At 35.0% G+C, this 22,483-nt stretch overlaps 1 protein-coding gene across 7 annotated transcripts in view; it reads left to right on the forward strand.

Annotated features, from left to right (window-relative positions):
* Positions 1-22,483, forward strand: part of PRR16 (proline rich 16) — a 265,010-nt gene that overhangs the window by 165,241 nt on the left and 77,286 nt on the right. For 2 of the 7 annotated variants that reach the window (XM_021084677.1, XM_021084679.1), the window contains one exon: positions 816-2,179. In XM_021084677.1, coding sequence (XP_020940336.1) covers positions 816-1,571 — 756 coding nt within the window. In that variant the 3' untranslated portion in view covers positions 1,572-2,179. Of the gene's footprint in view, positions 1-815; positions 22,204-22,483 lie in introns of those variants that run through there. The other 5 variants (XM_021084674.1, XM_021084675.1, XM_021084676.1 and 2 more) reach the window with 5 other exon arrangements.

Genomic DNA, 22,483 nt, shown 5'->3' on the forward strand with positions numbered 1-22,483 from the left:
AATTATTTCTCTAAAGTTTTAACTCTTTATTCAATTTGGTGTACAGTGCATCTTTTCTCTGTGATTTGCAAAAGGTGGAGCAATCTGTGTATCTTTCCTCAGAGCGTTTGGACCTCTTTGCAGTTTCAGTGTATTTGGCTACCATGTGGTCTCAGTTCTCTGATGGTCTCAAGAAACATTACGAATTTTGCAGAAAATCTGGCTTTTTCTCATTTTAGTGTGTGCTTTATGTTCTTCTGTGCTTTCTCTATGCTCAGACAGAGGGAAAGCCCCACCCCCATCTCTGTTTTGAAAAATCAGTTATGTACCAGTGGGAAGAAGGATGGGAAGGGGAAAATAGGAGGAGTGGATTAAGAGACACCAACTACTACGTATAAAATAAATAAACCACAAGGATACATGTACAGCACAGGGTGTATAGCCAATAACTCATAATACCTTTAAATGGAGGATGATCTATATGGATCACTATGTTGTACACATGAAACTAATATCCTGTTGTTAGTCAACTTATATGTCATGTTATATTTCTGCATGATGATTTTATCTTTGGTCGGTGTAGCAGATGGAATGTATATACATAAATAGTATATTATATTCGAGGCATGTGAAATCGTTATGTTATCAAACAGTTGGCACTCTTCTGGTAGGTATTCTGCAAACTTACTGAATGAAAACATTGAAAACAATGGAATATACCATTCAATATTAGTCCAGGCTCCTATAGCAGATTGTAGATAGACAGGAAGATACTGTTTGAAGCATATTTTGCTTCAGGTCATTCTTCAACACAGTGACCTTGTCCTTTCTACCAGGTGGTTGACCAGATTGATACCCTGACCTCTGACCTACAGCTGGAGGATGAGATGACCGACAGCTCCAAAACGGACACACTGAATAGTAGCTCCAGCGGGACAACAGCCTCCAGCATAGAGAAGATCAAAGTGCAAGCCAATGCCCCCCTCATTAAACCCCCAGCCCACCCATCTGCTATCCTCACGGTCCTGAGAAAGCCAAACCCTCCACCGCCTCCTCCACGGTTGACCCCCGTGAAGTGTGAAGACCCCCAAAGAGTGGTGCCCACTGTCAATCCGGTAAAGACCAATGGTACCCTTCTGCGAAACGGAGGCTTCCCAGGGGCACCAAACAAAATTCCAAACGGAGACATCTGCTGCAAACCTGGCAGTATTGTGGACAAGGCACCAGTGCAACCTCTGATGCACAGACCTGAAAAAGACAGGTGCCCCCAAGCAGGTCCTCGGGAACGAGTTCGGTTTAATGAAAAAGTGCAGTACCACGGCTATTGCCCTGACTGTGACACCCGGTACAACATAAAAAACAGGGAGGTCCACTTACACAGTGAACCTGTGCACCCACCAGGAAAGCTCCCTCCCCAAGGCCCTCACCACCCCCCTCCCCCTCATCTCCCTCCTTTTCCGCTAGAAAATGGGGGGCTGGGAATAAGCCACAGTAACAGCTTCCCCCCTCTCAGACCTGCAACTGTGCCTCCTCCCACTGCACCAAAACCACAGAAGACGATCTTGAGGAAATCAACCACTACAACAGTGTGATGTATGCCATTTAAAAAAAACCTTTTTGTTTTTTTTTAAATTTCTATATTATAACATAAAATAATAAATAATGAGCACTTTCTACTCAAGCAATAAAAAGCCCAAATATATTTATCCTGCATTCAACAAAGTGGCATAAAAATCACCTGGTAAGTATGCAGTATGTTGTTTATATCCTGAGTATACATTGTTAAAAACATTACTTCATCAAAACCACAGCATAATGCAAAAACTGAATATATTGTTTTTTCAGTTGACCTGTGACAAACTGTGACCTGTAGATTTCATATATTTTGATTTACTATAAGAGATGGGATTAGATTCATTTTATTCATGCCTCACTCATCTATGCATTAATAACATGCCGTACTCTTTAACTTTGACCGAATGCTTTTTAATAAGAAATTTTAATACTGAAGGACTATTTTATTATTTTTTTCTAAATATATTTGTCACTAGTTTTGCATTATTAAATGCTGAGAATAATAACAGAAAGTTTATTTTCTCTACTCTACAATTATGACTATGTGTTCACCGATATATGTAATGAAAGATTATGGTCTGTGAAAATATCTTATGTCAATAAACAACGGTAAATAATGACAAAAGCCAAATGTTCCTCAGAATTATAGTGCAGCAGTGGTTCATTTACTCCCATGTTGATATTCATCAAAGTGAATAGCAACTCCAACAGAGTTCACAAGTCACAGTGAATGAATGTATATCAGAAGTTTTCAGATATCATGATCCATGTCCTAAATAGGACTGTACACAATGTCATGTGATATGTAACCATTTTGGTACTTCAAGGATGATCTATTGCATGCCAGCCTCCTTAGATGCTCCTCATACTCAGCATGCCTCCAGTACATCCCGTAAACCAGTTCCCTGAAGCAGTAGGATGACTTGCCTCCTGCATCAGCTCAGCAAGCTCTTTGTCTCCCTGAGGGAACCCCCATTTATAGGAGAATTGTAGGGGATAATAAACATGCTTAGGGACAGGATGTTTTTATTTTATTTTATTTATCTTTTTAGGGCCACACCCACAGCATAGGGAGGTTCCCAGGCTAGGGGTATAATCAGAGCTGTTGCTGCCAGCCTATGCCAGGGCCACAGCAATGCTAGATCTGAGCCATGTCTGTGACCTACACCACAGCTCATGGCAATGCCGGATCCTTAACCCACTGAGCGAGGCCAGGGATTGAACCCACATCCTCATGGTTCCTAGTCGGATTCTTTTCCACTGTGCCACGACAGGAACTCCTGAGACAGGATGTTTTTAGCATTAGCCCTATCCTCATTCCCCTCAGAGTGGAAATATGACAGGTTTCTTTGTTATTATACAGAAAGAAGACAGGAAAACCTTTCCTCTTAACTTCTAATAATTGTGGTTCTCTTTAGTCTTATTTGGAAATTCAGGTCACACTTACCCATGGTCTAAAGTTTGCTTCATAACTACCATGATTTAGACTGATTGTATGATCTGCTTCTGCAGTTAGGAATGAATTTACTCACAGGGAACTCTATTTAATATCCTGTGATAAACAATAACGGCAAAGAATTATGAAAAAAATCATTTTAAAAAAGAATTATGAAAAAGAATATATGTACACTAAATATATATATATGACACACAGTCAGTTTGCTATTTATCAGAAATTAATACAACATTGTAAATCAACTATACTTAAATAAAATTAGAAAAAAAGGAAATGAGTTTACTCCCTTAGAATCATGACGATAGACGAATGCCTGAGCAAAATGTGTTCCTTAAGTGGTGAGAGTAGAGGGAATTTTCTCTGGAGATTTGCTTATTATGCAACTTAAAAAGGAGTACTGTAATATTTTTGCTGCTACAGGAAGGTAGTCTCCAGTTATATTTCTTTGTTCCCTTTTTCAAGCTATATCATCATACTTTGGAATAGTATTTCTGAACAACTTCCTATTATAAGATGGTAATATATTTTAAGCATAAAGAAAGAAAAGAGTTTTATTTTTAAAAGAACAATGAAATGAGTGAAAAATAGAGATATATTGAAAATGTACTCAGCATGATTTTTGTTCAGTGCTCAGTGGACAAGTAGATAAATAATTGATTTATTGAATACCAAAATAACACATATATTCTAAACTTTTTAATATATGCATTTAGGTTTTATATAAATGAACCCAGGGTTGCATAACCTTTCCACATTTAATTATTTCCTTTCAAATATCCATCCAGGGTTAGACCTTTTGATATTAAAACATGAAGTCGTCTCCCTTCAGCTTATCTTCCTTGCACAGCCAGTTACTGTGACCTAATAATTGCTTTATCGTTTGAGACTTTGAACCTTGTTGATGTCTGAGAACCCATCTGGATGTCAAGGTAGAGCTTACTAACCACCACAAATCATCCACAGAGCAGACAACTCATTAACAATAAAGTATGTTGAATAAGTTGGGTAGTTTAAGCTGGTCGATGAAGGGCTTCGAGTCAGATGCCTAGACACAAACTCTGGGGATCAAATCCAAATTACAGACAAAACTACCCCATGAAAGACCATCTTTTATGTTTGATTAGTGACTTATGCCAAAACCACAATACCTGTTTTTATTAACACATTTATACATAACTGTTGGCCTATAAAGCTGAGTTAAATCCCATCCTAAAAAAGTTATAGTTATTGACCTTCTTCTCATATTACATTTTTATTTATTACATAGTCAACATTAAATGTTAGGTTACGGCAGTGTTGAGATAGTCTTTTTAACTTATTTGTTCCATATGTTCCTTTTTTTCACTCTTGTATGGAATATATTGGGCCTGTAGTTTTTGGTTTATTTTTCCCCCAACTGATAATTTTGCAGCTTTCACTGGAACTTAGTCATGTCTTTAAATATACATGAACTTGTAAAACATGGAAAGCAATTAACATAGAGTGTCATAATATTTGCCTGGAAACTTGTAATTAAAGTGTCATAAGTGGCAGTGTGGGTTTTGTAATCAGCCAACATTGCTTTCAAACTTTAAATTCTAAAGTGCAAGCTCTGCACATCATTCATTACATCATCACAAAACATGGTCTATATTTCTTCTTCTTGAAGATATCAAATCAGAAATGCTTTTTTTTCAAATTTTTAAGGCCAAGTTGTTTTTTCACAGATGGCTTTAACTCTCTTATTCACACATAGAACAGTGTACCAAAGAGCTGGCCTCCACATTCCTTTGAAGGTGATGTTCCCGCAAAGTGTAAAATAGTGAGACTGCTTATGACAATGTCTATTCATAGTGGAAGGTGGAACGTGTGGTTCAAATAAAACGGTGTCCATTAATTAAATTGGAATAGGAAAGATTTTTGTCTTGTTAGTTTAAGCAAAGATTGTCCCATTTTTGTGATGGTTTTTTTTTTTTCCTCCAGTGATGAAAGGCAAAAAGAAAATAAAAGTGACCACAGTTCTTTTCCATCTCTTAGTATTTATAGCTTTAAAAGGAAATAAAATGGATATGTTTTAGGCAGTGTTTAAGCTAAATATAAAATATCTGCTCAAAAATACAGGGTATGCAAGAAGAGAAATTCCCCAGTCTTCAGTTTAATATTATATTCATACCTCTTCTCATTTGTTTAATAATTGTCTATGAAAAAATGTCTGCTATTAACTAAAGTGGTTTAATTAAAAAAGACTGTCTTTGAGTTATGCCCAAATCTAACTATTTAATGAATAAAGGAAGAAGGTATTATAATATATCGCTTTCTTTGGAGAGATCAATAGTTGGTTTTAAAATGACTAAGAGCAGCAGCTACACAGCTTGTCTGAAACTATGCAAGTTTTTTTTTTTTTTTTTTTTTTTTTTTTTAGTCCTTTTTTAGGGCTGCACCCATGGCATATGGAGGTTCCCATGCTAGGGGTCTAATCAGAGCTGTTGCTGCTGGCCTATGCCAGAGCCACAGCAACACTAGATCCGAGCCACAACTTACACCACAGCTCATGGCAATGCCAGGTCCTTAACCCACTGAGCAAGGCCAGGGATTGAACTGGCAACCTCTTGGTCCCTATTTGGATTTGTTTCCACTGTGCCACAACCGGAACTCCCAAGACTTTTAGTCTATAGGTTCTAATTATAGCTCCTTTTGGTTGCTCTGTGAAAAAAAGCCTGAGTAGTTCCACATGTAATTGCACTGGGAACAGTGTAATCAAGTCATGAATCATTGCCTTGACTGAATTTTTCCCAGAGAACATATTCATTAACACAATGTCAAGTCTTGTAATTGTACTGATTCAGTTTCTTTCCCTCGATTTTCTGTTGGTAGCACATTTTGCTGTATTGTACACTCAGATTTGTAGTAAAAGATTGCATTGTAATGTCCTTTGGTATAAACATGATTTCTAAGTGAGAAAGTGATTTATGAACAATAAAATTCCATATCGCATAAGTAAAATGCACATAATCTGACGATCACTAGACAATATTGGAAAATCACATGCCATTTTCTGGATCAGTATGGAACTGTGACACTGTTCAAATTTATAGACTAAACGTTTTGGAATTTTGTAATTGTCCAAGTCTTTTTTTTTTTTTTTTTTTTTTTTTTGTCTTTCTGCCTTTTCTAGGGCCGCTCCCTTGGCATATGGAGGTTCCCAGGCTAGGGGTCTAATCGGAGCTGCAGCTGCCGACCTACACCAGAGCCACAGCAATTTAGGATCCAAGCCGCGTCTGCAACCTACACCATAGCTCATGGCAATGCCAGATCCTTTATCCACTGAGCAAGGCCAGGGATTGAACCCGCATCCTCATGGTTCCTAGTCAGATTCGTTAACCAATGTGCCACAACAGGAACTCCTGTCCAAGTCTTTTGATTCTGAAATAATGACAGATGTGATACTACTATTAGGGCAGACAGCAATGTTGAACATAAAACTGCATTAGCCGCAGTTTATGGAACATCAATTATGTAGGGTGCATTTCATTGAAAGCACTTGGATTTATCATCCTGGTCTTTTGGGAAAAAACTAAAGTGGAAACAGAATGAAGCTCTGCAAATAAAAAGTAATTAAATCAACACGGGGTATAGCATTATGTGAAGGAAATATTGTTTTTTTATGACTTCTAGACTGATCAAAGATAAACTATTATTTTTAACTACTTTCTGAAACTTTATGTACATTATTTTTTTCTAAGACTCATATGGATGTGTAAAATAGATATTATTATCCTGATTTACAAGTGAAGAAATCAAGGACCTCAGTTTCAATGTTTTGCTAAAACTAACCCCTTAGTAGGTGACCGGACTGGCATTTCAGTACCATCAGGACTTCCTATAATCCACCCCCCCCGGAACATCACCATTTAATTGTGTTCTTCATAGCTCTGAACTTTGCAGTTTTTTTTTTTTTCCTTTTTTCGGAGGAGTTATTTTGATGCTCGAAAGAGGTTATCTAATGTTATTTTGACATTCTTAATGTGTTTGATCTTTGTAGAATGTGGAAGGGATTTCAGGCAATTTAGCTACCGTCAAAAATGAATGAGCTGTTGAATAACACAAGCCTCATTTTGTCATATATTATACCAGAGACTTCACCTTTCTTTTTTTTTTTGCTCTTAAGTTCAAAGGCTATATTTTGAACTTTTTTTTCCCTTGGAAGCTCTTATTCTATAATATTAATGCCATTTGACACTAACTGTGTCACTTCCATTACTAGTATTCCATTTATGAGTTTCATCTGTTTAACATTGACCCCTACAACTAAAAATAGCAATAGATCTACTCTGTGGAACCTCTAAAGAACCAGTGCATTAGAGCTCTAATAAAAGCATTTCCATCCTTCTATTAGACTACAGATATGATTTTTCCACTGTTTGATAATGTTGTCGATTCTTTTAACAAGCAAAGGGAATTTGGGGCCAGCTAAATAAAACAATGTGTGCCCTTGGGTAGGTTACCTTTCATGTTGGCAATACATGATATCTAACCCTTATCAAGAGCTTACTTTGTGCTATTCTTTTATGTGTTTTGTATGTGTTATTTTTCTCTCATAACATCATTTTTCCTTCCTAACAATGTAATGTCTGAGACACTATTATTATCTGCATTTTACAAATGAGGAAACTGTGTCATCATTTGTACTAGAAATATACAGTTCAAGGTCACAGAGCCAGTGAGTGGTCAAGCCAAGACTGTAAGGCAGGCAGCCAGCCATCACAGCCCATGTCCTTCAAGCTTCTGAGAACTGCCCAAAGGACAGTGTTTGCATTGTGCATGGGTCATCTGTAAAGCTTACAGTCATTTCACTGAAACTTCCTTAAAACTCGTTAGGAGATATAAAATAAAAGCACAAGTCAAGATAAAACTAGTCCATATTGTGGTAGCAAACCCGTGTATCTCAGAGGCATTTGAGTTACTTCTTGCTCAAACTTCACCGAGTCCAGGAGCCTCTCCAGGGCAGGTGTCCCTCAGGCAGTCACTCAATGATACAATTTGTGTTGAACCTTTGGATCCACCACCTGGTCACTCATTTTCCAGAACCACCTCAACAGAAGAAGGGGAGATTGGAGACTCTTAGCTTGCTTTTTCTTTGTCCTTGTTTGTGTCATTGGCCAAAACTAGTCATATGGGCCTTCCTGTTGTCTCCAAATGCTCAAGAAAAGGAAGGAAATCCACCAGTGGGTGAGTACTAGTTGTTCCTACCATAGTTTGCAAAGGAGTAATTTTGGGGTATATGTATAATTTGATTACAGAACTCTATTTCTTTCCTTTTCATAATTACTTGATGTTTGTTTAATTGCACCATAAATTTGGATGCCTCTTAGTTTAAACAAAAATGGAGAGAAAAGAAATGAATCTGACAACAGCCTTGCTAAAAATTTGGTGAAGGGAATTGGCAGTATTTATGAAGATGGGGGACAAATTTTTTCACAGCCTTAACCACCTTATTTGGATTCCATCTGAAGTTACTCACCAATTTTTTTTTTTTTTTTTTAGTTAAACATTTGGGAATTGTATACTGAATTTTTAGTTAAATTTTTAAATAAAGAATTTTTCAGTAATTAGATTACTATGTGAATGATTATTCCCATAAGGAGAGTTAAACCTTATTTGAAGACACTTATCTAGGATTGTCAAAAATATGAATCTCTCCTACAGAAATTTTGCCATCAATTATGTAAATTATGACATTTGTATTTATAATATTTAGAGGGCAGTATATTAGGATAAAAGTATAAGTTTAAAATCAGAAGGCCTGGATTTGAATCTCAATTTTTCCATTTCCCAAGTGTGCTTAGTCACATCTTTTAACCAGGCTTGAGACTTGCTTTAAAGTAAAGGTATGGTGACACTTTTTTTCTACCTCGTAGAGTTCTTAAGTCATTATCCTCCTCCTAGTGCATTTTGGGCTCACCCAACCTCCTTTACAAAGCAGGTGGCAAGGAGATTAAGACCAACAGAAAGATGCTGCAGTTTGACAGACTCCAAGTGAATGTCTATGACATCAGGACCATAAGCTTCAGCTCTACTTCACCGGCAATGCTGAAAGGCAAAATGGATGAGACAAAATGGATAGGTAGTTTCAGGAATCCAGAAGTTGGTAATCTTCAACACAGCTGAATAGGCACAATGACCAAATAACTTCCACCTCATTTTTTGCACACGTCAGAAAAACCTCCCAAACTCTTCCTTACAGCATCCTCTAGGTTGGAATGAAGTAAACTGTGTATGGCAGTACAGCTGATAATTATTAACTCTATGTCTTGTTTTAAAGTCTATTATGCTATTTGTAAGGGATGAAAGCTCTGTTGACACAGAGTGGGTTACACATATAGTTCAGTCATATTTTCCGCTTTGTTTATTTGCTTCCACTATTTTTCAGCTCATGTCCCTCTTCTGTATACAAAAATATAAATGATATGCATTTCCCCTGCTTTATGTTGTCTACACCTTCCCAAGGAACTTGTTCCCCAAACTGCGTGGTTTTGCACATTTTATTTCTACTCTAGTAATTTGGAGAGACTATTCCCCACTACACTAACCAGCCCCTACTACACTAGCCACCCCCACGGAACCCAGTTTCCTAACATTTTTTCCTCTGTGTTTCTCCTCTAAAGGATTTTACCTTTTAACACACTGTTATAAGGCCCTAATGATTTAAGGAATGTGAGAGCACTTTGGTAACAGTGATGCATATCAAACTATCCATATTCCTTGCTTATCTTGTGGATTGATCTGTATTTGCCTAGGTGGATGCTAATCATATTTTATTCATCTCATTTATAAAGTAATTATTTTACATAGATTTGAAGTTACTATTATCAAGTAAGCCTAATGATTTTGTTAGAACTTTGCCAGTTCATATGTAGAACTCTCATTATTGAGTTAGTAAATTTTATGAATTAATAAGTCAGAAAATGAACATGATAGAAATTTGAGGTGACTGCAGCAGAGAGTAGAGTTTATTAAACTGTTTTGACAAGTACAGCTTAATTTTAATTATTTATGGTAATATTTAACAGCACATGAGTAAATTCACTTAGAATATAATTTGTCAAATATAATTAAAGTCTAATACCACTAAGCCTTTATAAATCTCCTAAAAATGTTTTATTCAATTAAGAGATTAAATCATCAAGCTTTTGTTTAACAAAAGAATTTCTGTGTTTGTGGTTAAAAACATTTGTCAGTGATATTATTAAAATTTGAAAAGGCAAATTATTTTTCTTTAAACAGAGTCTGTGATGTATTTGAGTACATGTTTCAGTGACTTACCTTCTAAAAGGACTAAACTGAAAGTTCTTGATCACAATGATTTAGGGCTTATGTATAAGTAAATAAATATTACTAATAACAATCCAAAATTATCATCTGAAACTATTATTTTTCTAATAATTCAAAACACTCTTTAGGAAAAAAATGTAATATTTAAATTTATTTTATCTCCTTTTCCAAAACATCACAGTTTGAAATAATGACTGCATTTTGCTTGGTATTTGAAATACAATACTGATATTCTGTTTCTTTTTTTTAACAGAATTCTTTTCCTGTGTGGATTTATTATCAGTATTGTGGAGAATTAATATTAAAAATAGCTCATTTTTATGATTTCCCAATAGATCTTCTGATCATCAAAGCTATAGATTTTAATCTGGATTTAACTTTGACATCTCCCTTGTTCTTTTTATCCAAATAATTTGAATTTTTTGCCAAGTCTTTTTTTTTCCTTTTTTTTTTTTTAGTAATGCCATTCCCAATCACTCTCTCCTTGGAGAGGCTTTTATCCCCTGAATTCTGACATTACATTGCCACCTGCTTGTCACTCGAACTCTTGCCTCCACTTAACAGTTCATTCTGCAAGTATGCAGCAGAGAAATTTTCCTTTCATCATTTTATCTCAATCCAGAAATTTTGAAGTCTCAGGATAATCTACTAGTTAAAATTCTTAACTGTGGACTTGGCAGTTCTAGCAAAAACCTTCCAGGGCTGTTATTACAAGCACCCAATCTAGGGAGCTCAACAGTGGTAAGATTGTTCCAGCAAAATAGTCTAAGGACTGACCCTTGGAATGTCTTAGTTCCTACTGCTTCAGATTTTCTCTGTTTAAGCCTGAAATAATTTTTTCTCCTTACTGCAAGAGAGGAGGTTTTGTAAATCTTGCTCTAGATTTCCATTCTTTATCTGAATCCTTTCCTAACAAATACAATAAAATATTTTAAACAACACCACAGTGGTAATTGGGTGTTTACACAGGTAAAAATTCAAAAGTCCAAAACCTAAAAATGCATTTGGAAAAAATAGCCAACTATTATTTAAGTAAATATGAATTTAAATGCATGTCATCTCTTAAATTAACAATATTATGTAAAGATAGTTGTTTACCATCTACTTTCTCCAGAAAAAAAAAAATAATAGGATATTAGAGTAGAAGAAATTTACAATGGTTAAATACAATCCCTTCACTTAATAGATTAGAAAATTGACCTCTTAATAAGACAAATAAATTCATGCAAATTCAGGTACAGAAATGAAACTTTCCTCTGTAGATGAAGTTTATTCCTAAGGTAAAACAAGCAGTAGAAGACAGATTGGTGCATATTGGTGTATGAGAATTGGAATCTGGCAGAGAAGAAGAATAACAATAAAATTTGAGCTAGTAATGTAAAGTATTACCACATATGCAGAAAGTGCTAGGCAAAAAGAAGGAAGGGAAGTAAAATGAAAAATTCAGATAAAGTAGGCAATTAAAATATTTACTGAAAAGGTGAGCTGAAATACAGTGAAATCAAATGAAGGCTATGCACTTAAATAATATGTGAAAGTTTAATTGTATTTACTGCTTATATAGCATGTGACTCTTTTATTTGACATATATACATTTTTTAATTTAAAGATACACTCTACTTTGGCAACAATGTGGGAGAAAGTCCTTTATCTTCCCAGGGATGTAAATAGCTGATAAGAGAGATTTGTATGTCAGGTGTGTAGTTTAAATGTTTCCATGAGGATGAGGCTGTTAGTTAGGTTTATATTTAGTCTTTTGACTGCAAGCATTTAAGATCCTTATCCTAAGCTCTACCCAAACGTATACATTGGCATAGTTGGGGACAAATGAGTACTCTCATCTGACAAGGACCATGGTGCCATATCCAAAGATAAAAGAGATAAATACAGTTTGCTACTGGAATTCTATAGCTGACATTCTCCTTAAGCCACCCTAAACCTAGCTTCACTTACTGGAATAGATAAGCAAGTTGTATGAGTTTTCTTTTCGGTAAGTAAATTCTAGTAATTTTCCCATGGTTATGTTCAGCATTCACATCAAATTTATTTCCTTAGCCTAGAGAACAGAAGCTTTATGTTCTTTTATTTTCTGTAGAGTGCCTATCATGTAAAGTGAGTATGGAACATTCTGCTGTGCTTGATAAAATCACTTTGATAAAGATCATCAGCCCTCTTATTACACATTTGTTGACTGAATTCATAGAATGAACAATCAGGTTTAAAGTGTTTTATGGATTACCATTTCCTATCCGCATAGTTTTTGCTATGGCTCTTATTTAATGTATTGTTCCTTGCAGTGCTTAGGGAGATAGGAGTGAAATTTGAAAAGGCTATTTTTGTATCTTTGGTTCAGTGTGTTTGAGAGTTTCCTCATTGATAGTTAAAAAGTGTGACATTTACTTAGCTTGAAGTTATAAAGGTTAGCCCACATAAATTTCCTAATCCATGAAATGAGGGGAGCTAGTCTGGATTTCCTATAACCTATGGGCTGTTATTAAATAGCAGCTGATACACGCAGCTGGCAGTAAAACTTTTCTCTATTGAGTCAGATACTAATGATTCATCTGTGTTTAAATACACAAACACAGAACTGTGGGGTTATTTTTTCAGTGTCAAAAATTCAAGAACAGAAGCTAATATGAGAACACAGGTTCTTACACTCCTTTCTGAACTTCCTAGGAAAATGGCTCCTTAAAAAATGGGGAGAGGAAACAAATACCACTGAAGAGAGTGGAGAAGGATAAGAAATGCCCATAGATTCTGAGCAGACAATGCTGTGGAAAGCAGAGTTCCCAGGTGATCTTAGATCTTGGAAATGGGCCATAGTGCGGACAGGGTTTCCATGATTGTGGAGAAACTGACTCCATTGGCTTGACATTCTCTTGAATCGTCTTTCCTGTCCTAGGGATGTGTTGCAAATCTGAAAGAACCCTGGGTTCCTATAAAAGAGCATTGCTAATTGTACCAAAATAAATGACGTTTTCCAGATGGAGAGATGAAAAAATCTGAGAATAGATGTACTAAAACTTCTTAGAATCATATAGTATAGAAGCTAAAGCACCATGGTGTTGAGGAATATTTCAGATCCCAAGAGTCTATCCTTTTGCTTTCCTGATATACCAGTTTATGTCTCAATGCTGACTAAAAATCAGAATCACCTGGGAAGATTTACACCCCAAGCCCTATCCTGCACCAGTTAAATCATAATCTCTTCATGGCTGGTCCAAATATTAGATTTTTTTAAAATTACACAGGAGAGGGGACTGTACTTAGTATTTTGTAGTTACTCATAAGGGAAAATAATCTGAAAAAAATAGATATAATTTTGTATAATATGTATAATTGAATCACTTTTCTGTACTCCTGAAACTAACACAGCATTGTAAATCAACTATACTTTGATAAAAAATTTAAAAAATAATAAAATAAAATTACCCAGATGATTCTAGGATACCAGCATACTAAGAACCACTAATAATAATATATAGAAAATGATACACCTTATATTATTTCATTCAAATTATAGTAGCATGAAATTAGTGCTTATGGAATCTGTTTACCTTTTCTTTTTAAGCTAGAGACAGAACTGTACTTAGAAGTCTATATTTTAAAGAATTTATGGGGAGCATTAAAGTCTTGTTTTGGTTACTACAGCATTAAAAAAGGTAATTAATTCCTGAGCTAGAGATCTATTTAAGGTAAGTTTCAAGTGGGGAGTGTATGTCTTCCATGTTTTGCCTTACCTCTCAGTTCCTGTATTTTACTGCATCAGTATCTATTGTAAAAAGTGAAAAGTAAAATTTGCTATTAAATTGTGACAAACCAAAAGTTGAATTGCATGCATTTTAAGAATATTGCTTTAGTATCAGTAGTGTGCAAGATATCAGTAGTGTACAAAATATCAGTAGTTCTAAACTGATTATGAATATAGAATGTTATTCTAATTTTATGACAGTAATTCATACCTATTAATTATTCAGATTTGCTGACGGTGCATTTATGCTAAAGTATCAAATATAATATTCTGACATTGCCAGAAATCTTATATTCTTCTTGGCCTCCCTGAAATTCTACTTTCTATAAGTCTTGTTGATTAATTATAACAAACTCATATATATCTTGGTATTTTCCATATGTGCTTTAAACATACTTTAAATGTCTGTTTATTTATTCCATTTTTTATGCAAAGGAAGTAGAAGTCAATTTCAGTGTTAAGAAAAATAATAGTCTTCATAATCTCTATTCATTATGATCATCTTATGTTCTTGACACTAACTTTAACAAACTTTCAGTTTTTTTTTCTTTCTTTCTTTTTTTTTCCTAATTTTATGGCCCCATCTGGAGCATATGAAAGTTTCCAGGCCAGGGATTGAGTCTGAGCTGCAGCTGTGACCTCTGTAGCACCTGTGGTAAGCTTGAATCATTTAACCAACTGTGCTGGGCCAGGGATCAAACCAGCCTCTTCAGTGACCTGAGCTGCTGCAGTCAGTTTCTTAATCCACAGAACCACAGTGGGAACTCCCAGTTTTTCTTTATTCCTTTGTTTTTATGCTCTTTGACTAAGGAAGTAAAAGCTGTTGTTGACATCCAGGATATAAGCTAACAGTAAGAATATGCAAGCATTGAAAGTATTCAAATTCTGTATTAATCATTAAAGATAGCAACACATAAATAATTTGCAGGGCTTTTCTCTGATCCTATGGTAATTACACTTAGAAATAAAGAACGCCAGTTAAATTGAACTGGAGTCTATCATAGGATGATGTGGATAGAAAAAATTATAAAATATTTCAGACTAAAAAAATTATCAAATATTCCAACAGAGATAAATCTTGGTGTGTTACTAATTGCTTAATGCATAACAGAATGGGAATCTTTGAAAATGACTTTTATTCAAAAATTCACATTGTATCTCTTGTCATTCCCCTTTAAGAGTCATTTAGCAAAGTTTAGAGAGAGGGAATATGATGAAAATGGGTATAAAAATGGCTCCAATCTTAGGAGTGATCCCTACAGAATAAAAAGACAAGAGGTCATTTTTATATTCATGAAAATCAAACTGATAATGCTTGTAATTATCACTCAGAGAGCAGCTTGGAAGAAGGATTTCTTTGATTTGATTCTGGAACACCTTTAGACTCTTTTGGTTTCTGAGATTGTTGATATTGGTGAACTTGTCATCCCCATGCCTCCCAAAGTGATGACATTCTGATATTCTTGCTTCATGTTTGTATCAGTTCCTAAAGAGGAAACTTGCAGCTTGGCTTAGGAAACATAGTATTTGCCCTCTCTGCTTGGAATCTGGTGTGAGTGGCACTGTGTTTGGGCTGTAGACTTTCTGCATCCTCTAGCTGGGAGATAGCTATCAACAAGCCACATCATTATTATAGGTGCTAATGTGCAAGCATTCAAGCCGGCTCAGCAAATGCTGGAAATAGAACTTGCTCTTAGATTCCTTGAGTGTGTTCTTACATTAAACACACACACACACATACACAAAGGTGATTTTTTTTTAAGTTGTCTATCCACCATACCATGCCACTCTACCAGATGTTTGAAAAAAGTCATTTGGGATTTTCAGGGATCTCTATACAGAGAATTGAGTGCTTTGAAAGAGAGGGCAATGGAGAGAAAGTTACATGTACTAAACAACCATTATTTGCAATGTTAGGTGTTTTATTTTGTTTTCTTTTTTTTGTTTCTGTAACATTTATTTCATAAGAGAAAAATGGATGGAATTCAAGCATCTATGGCAAAATATCAGCTCCAATAAAGCTGGTTGGTTCTTGTATTTTTTTTATACTACTATTTATGTTTGACCCTTGCTTTTAATTTAAAAAAAAAATATTCAAAGTAATTTAAAAATAACGTTGGGTATCCCATATACACTATTTTATTTAATCTTTATAACAACACTTGTCAAAGAAAAATAGCTCTGACAGGTTAAATAGTCTAGGATGACTTTATTCAAGATTACTGAAGTAAGGGAGAAAGACTCAGCTGAAACAAGTCAGGAGCATTTTTAGCTGTAATAAGCTAGTGAGCAGAACCTTCACTGGGGGAGTTTGGGTCCATGTGTTGAAGGTTCTCTCCTCTCAGTCTCCTACTCTTGCTCAGAGATAGGGAGATATGGGCAGGTGTGCTACAGTCCTTGATGATTACACTTCAAAAAAAGATGGCTCCATGTGGAGAGGGGCATTCCTGCATTTTAAAACTAGCAAGAGGTTAAGAAAAGATTGACATTTCAAAGGGCAGCAAGAGAATGTATAACAAAGTTTTCTAAAGTAAACTAAGAAAAGGAAGGTCAGAGGCTGATAGGAAGAAGCCTGCTTAAAGCTGAGTTTAGCTCTCTTCCCATTTAAGGGGGGGGCATTTATTTCCTTGTTACTAAGACACCAAGGCTTAGAGAGGTTAAGTTTATTTATTCTAGGTTTCCTGGTATTAAGTGACAGAGTTGACCATAATTGACCATAACCTGACCATAATTCTGCTCCAAAACCTGTGAACTTTCCAGTACGCTTCGGCCTTGCAAAAATCCCAGGCGAGAGGACAACACCAGCCACAGAAGACGTTTCCAAGAGTGAGTCTTAATTATTTTCCTAAAGCTTTCCAGTGTCTTTAAGGGAAAGATTATCTTGAAAAAAGTTTCGTTCATTTAAAACTATTGTGTGCCACATGTTCTATATTTTACTGACTTAAAAAAGTAGATGCAGCTTTAGTGCAGGAGCCATTCAATGTGCTTGCCTGTTACATTATTTCTCATAAAAGCTTCTTACAGGCTGCAAATGATTCTCTTAGAATATTGGTGAAAACAGCTATAGGAAATTTCCATTTTTCCCTTAAATGAAATTCATTTGTGGTACTGATAAGGTATGGGTTTTGATAAGGAGGAGAGGAAAAGAAGGAAAGTTTAAAGAAAATAACTTCAATTACTCATAAAGTTTCTTTCATTAAAGTCTTAAGAGGAACAAGGTATGAAAAAGTTGTTAGGGCCTCTGAAGAATAAGGGGCAATTCCCTTGTAAAATAGAATTAGGCTTGGCATCACCAGGCTCAGAGTCCTATAACAGGCTGTAAAACAATGGCTCTGGGAGATGGAAGTAAACAACTGCCTACTGACCGGTTTTTAGCTTCTAGGAATGGAAGGAAGCGTATAAGTTCCTCACACAGAATTAGCATCTATGAAAATGTTTAATGTTTTTGCTTCAATAATTTTAGTCTTTACTTTTTATTTATAAAAGGACAACTGTTCATTTTTTTTTTTCAGGGTTTATGATAGCAAAGACACCTCTTATCCTTCAGCAAACTCTCTTCTTGAATTTAGTAACTGCCGAGGTTACTGCTTCACTTTTCCCAGCATTACATTTACTGTTAAGAAACATGGTTAATGTTGTTCATTCCTTGTTTTTAACATTAGGATGTTTGAAAGACAAGACTTTTTTTTTTTTTTTTTTAATGATGACTATCAAAAGCGAGAAAATTCCAACTAGTGTTCCAGTAATATCTATCATTTATTTTGGCTTTTCAATAGAACGGCGATTACTCATTTTTCTCCTATCGAAATGGCCTTTTTTCTTCTACCATAGCACTAATAAGCTCCCAGTTGGATTTTAATTGTCAGGAAATTATTTCCTTAGGATATCTTGAATGAAATTATCTTAAAACATCTTTGCTTGAATATGCCAATATTCTAGTAAACCTCACACAGGAAAAGCTGAAAATTCTGTGATTATTTTTGAAGAAATAAAGTGGAAAGGGTAAAGGAAACACTTGAGATTTTATGAGGTATAGGGAGCCATTATCAAGTACTGTAAATACGAGGAAAAAGATTATTTTGGGTTGTATTAAGCACATCTATTTTAAAAGGAGACCAGAATTAAACTAAATGCATATCCGTTTTTAAGAGTTTGGGAAAATAGAAAGCAGAATTAAAGAAGGTGCATGGGCATTGTCAAACACGTTTAGTTTAAATTAACATATAGTTGTTAACGGTATCTTCAGGCCCTTCTTGACTGATCATCCGCAAATGATCCCAGTAGTTGCAGTGAGATTTTTTTCAGAGCAGAATTTTATCATTGTCCAAAATACCTTACACTTAATTTCAATCTTCAGCATTCCTTTCAAAAATCTTTATAATTACATCTAAGCTTGTGTATGATAATCTCTACTTGGAAAATTTTATACTGAAAATAAACAACTTTTATTAACCCCCCCAAATCCAAATAAAGCCCAGTGATCTTATTTTGATATTGCAAAACCAGGACGGTGGACTGATTCAAATAGCTTTAGTTTTGATGATGGCTTATTTTCAAGTTCAAGTGGCTTGGTACGAGCTGATATACTTAAAGGTTTTAAATTTATAAACTGTCCTTCTAGAAACAAATACCAATCTAATAATAGCACAACTGCCTTGAAACAAGAATACTTTTTCACTCGTGATAGTGGAATTTTTCAATTGATATTTTGGAAGGAAGACTTAAAATTTGCATTTTCTGGTACAGTTTTACTCTTTGAGGCATTTGCTCAAAATGGACTACAAAACTTCTAAATTTTCAAGAAGGGTAAAATTTACAGATGTAAACAAACTGCAACCTGATGAATTGTGAGGGAGGATGGACCACTGGAATATCATTTACTTGGATACATATCTCGGTTTAATCCTCACTAGCCCATCAGCCTCTAAATTCCAGGTAGTTTTGATCTATCCTGCAGAAGTTGGGGCTATAGAAAGCCCTAATGGTGAGGCTTTCTTTTAGCCCCAGAGGTTAAGAGAGACCTAGTACTTCTGTGACTCCAGAAGGCATTGAAATAGATGTTTTAGAATTTAGATATTATTTGGGACAAATTCTCCATTAACCATGAAGAATTGAACCCAGGACTCTTAACTTCTAGTTAGGTATGTTATTGCACTCTAGCTACTTTTCTTCATTACTCCAAAAGTGGAAAGTAAGTCATAAATGGAAAGTCATGTGTTGGAGGGCCAATATAAGGGCAGTATAGAGGTTCAAGTGTACTCACTGATGCCTCAATGTAAAGTGAAGGCAAATCAAGTTCCATTTTTTATGTCTAAGCTTATCAATTGGTTACTGAATAGCAAGTCATAAATTTGGTTGTAATCAGGGAACAGGCTGAAAATGTTAAAAAGTTGGATGTTTGTGTGTGAAGAAGACAATAGGGAGTGGTGAGCAGAATCCTTTGAAGATTCTCATGGACCAAGGATGCTCTTCAGAGATCCTTCCTACATGACATCAGGTACATTAAAATACTTCTACATACTACATTAAATAGAAATTGCTGTTAAAGTTTGGGTGGATATTTAGAATTTCTTTTTGAAATTATTTGACTGCAATTAACTGTTTTGATTGACATTTATCTACAGTGTATTCATAATCATGTAAACTACATAATCAGAGGTGCATACAAATTTTTGCCAAGGAAGTAAATTGTTTTGAAATGTAATAAATTTTACCTATAAACTAAATTAGTATTCCAGAACTTAGCATAATGTACATTTTATAAGCATGTCATTAAATTCATTGGCTGTATTTTCTGAGGGATCTTTTTAAAAATGTGTCATTTTGGGAGAAGTAAAAGAGTGCTGAAATTACTGCCAGTTACCAAAAATCTCGTAGGCCCTAGTTACTCTGCCCGTATGTCCAATGGAAAAAAAATATTCATAGTAGGGGTATGTGATCCACAGCAAAGCACATGTACCTCCTAACTGCATTAATGTTGGAAATGTTTTAAAATACTCAGCCAGGTAGCCTTGATTACCCCTGTGCATAGTCACTCACTCACCTTAGCCAGGGTACACTCATATCCTTATGAATACAGACATATTCTTAGCATTTATTACTACTGTATTAGTTTTCTATTGCTGCTGTAACACATCACCATATACAATGACTTAACCCAAATATATTATCTTATAGATCTAGATCAGAAATCTGAAAGGGGTTTCACTGAGCTATAATCAAGGAATGGGCAGGGATGTGTTCTTTTCTAGAGACTTCAGAGGAGAATTCTCCATCCTTTTTCAACTTCTAGAGGCAGCTGACATTCCCTGTCTCATGGCCCTTTCTCCATCTTTAAAGCCAGGAGTGATCACCGGTTGAGTTTTTCTCACATGGTACTGTTTTGACACTGGCTCCTCTACCTCCCTTTTCTACATTTAATGGACTCATGATTATATTGAGCCCACCTGGATAGTCTGAATGATTTCTGTAATCAATCTTAATTGATTAGCAACTTTTATCTCATCTGCAACCTTAATTCTTTGTTTCCATGGAACCTGATAAATTCACAAACTTCTGAGATAAGGGAGTACATATTGTTGGGGAGCCCTCTGCCTGCACAACTACAAATATTTTGTCTGTTTGCTTCCATCTGTTTCTATCTACTGGTATATAAACTCAGTAATAATATATAAATGGGAGATGGGAATTCAGAATTCTAGAACATCGTCAAATTTTTTAATTTAAAACTCATATAATTAAACCATTGATAATACAGATTAAATATCTGTATCCAAAAGGCATTAAGTGACTTTCCCAGGTTCCCCCAGCTCCATAATAGGTCAGAACCTGGGACTCGATGTCAGTCATTTTCTGTCTGTTATAAAATTATCTGTTTTATGAGGCATCTCCAATATTTGCATGTGATATAATTTTGAGATTAATAGTTGGTTGAATTCCTAGAATGTGGATACAGTAAAAGTTATTTGTAGCTTTTAAATGTATAATACTACAATTCATAAATATCAGTGTAGTTAGAATGGTATACAAGCATTTGAATACACCTTGGCTTTATTAATCTTTTTAAATGTTCTATATAAAGCTCAGATTATATCAGAAAACTACTTTTCAGACAAAATTTTGGTATATTTCCAAGATCCATGAATCTTACTAATGACCCAAGGATTTGGTTTACAAAACTGGTATATTATGATTAGAATACAAAAAGGATAATTCTCTGACTTAATATTTTGTTCAGGTCATCAGTTTCTTCTTTGGACTAAATATGGCTGCAATAATACATTAAATCACACCATTAAGTTCATGAAAAGAAGTGTCTATTGAAGTAAATGGCATGTGTTATTAGTATATGCCATGATTAACATCGAACAATTTGCTAGAATTTTTATTAAAAGCAAATATAGAAGTCCAGAATGTAAAATACATAATCAGAACTTAGTCCTCTGAGAAAGAAAGTGTTATGATTAAAATTACTTTTTTGCAGAAGCATCTTGGGATGGGAAGTATAGGAATTAAATTGGTTTCCATAGTCTGACCTTCAGTAAGCAGCAAGCTTGTTAAACTTTGAATCCTGCATGCCTTGCCTTTAAAATAAATTATGGGACTTTATTATGACTGGCACAAGGTACTGTGGAAGCTATTTTGATTTCAGTGCTTTCATGTTTACATCCTTTGTAAGTCACTGAAAGATATATAAATACCCACTCGCATATATTTAATTTATGAAATAATTGAGCAATAAGCAAGCTGTAAGTGAATGTGTTCCAGATGCATTCAGAAGTTAAAATTAAGTGATACTATTCTTATATATAGTAATACTTCATATACTGTGTAATATGATTTCTATTTAGCAATATTGTATAGTAACAAACTCTTTCTTGCCATGAGAGTCAGTTTAATTTCTAAATGAATACCACATCATTTTATGCTATCAAGTTCTTCTTACCATGTTAAAAAACAAAACAAAACAAAGCAAAAGAAGGTTAAAGCAGTGGTGGGGGTAAAAATAAAATAAATGGCTTGATATTTTTCCTGTTGTTACTCTGTAGCTATCCCAGAAAATGCACTATTTTTGAAGTTTGCTCCAGTACTTCTCATCTGCCTGTCACAATTTTTAAACAGAAAGAAAGAAAAAAAGAAAAGAATAGAAAAGAAAGTAAAAACAAGACAGCCTAGTTAAAAGCACCTCCAGAAATAGTCCAACATGGAGATATGTCAATCATAAATGAGAAAGTCTAGAAAGAAGCCTTTTCTCAGTCATTGTCTTCTCCCACGCCCTTGCTTTATTCACTCAGCAAATATTTTTTGGGTTCCTTTTGTGTCCGGCTCTATTCCAAATCCTTCCAAGATCTTCCCCAACCTTGTGGCCAGCAGAGCTCTGTCTTGCCACCTCTGTAATTAGTCCTCTC

The sequence above is a fragment of the Sus scrofa genome, chromosome 2 (genome assembly GCF_000003025.6).
Source record: "Sus scrofa isolate TJ Tabasco breed Duroc chromosome 2, Sscrofa11.1, whole genome shotgun sequence".
Taxonomy (NCBI): domain Eukaryota; kingdom Metazoa; phylum Chordata; class Mammalia; order Artiodactyla; family Suidae; genus Sus; species Sus scrofa.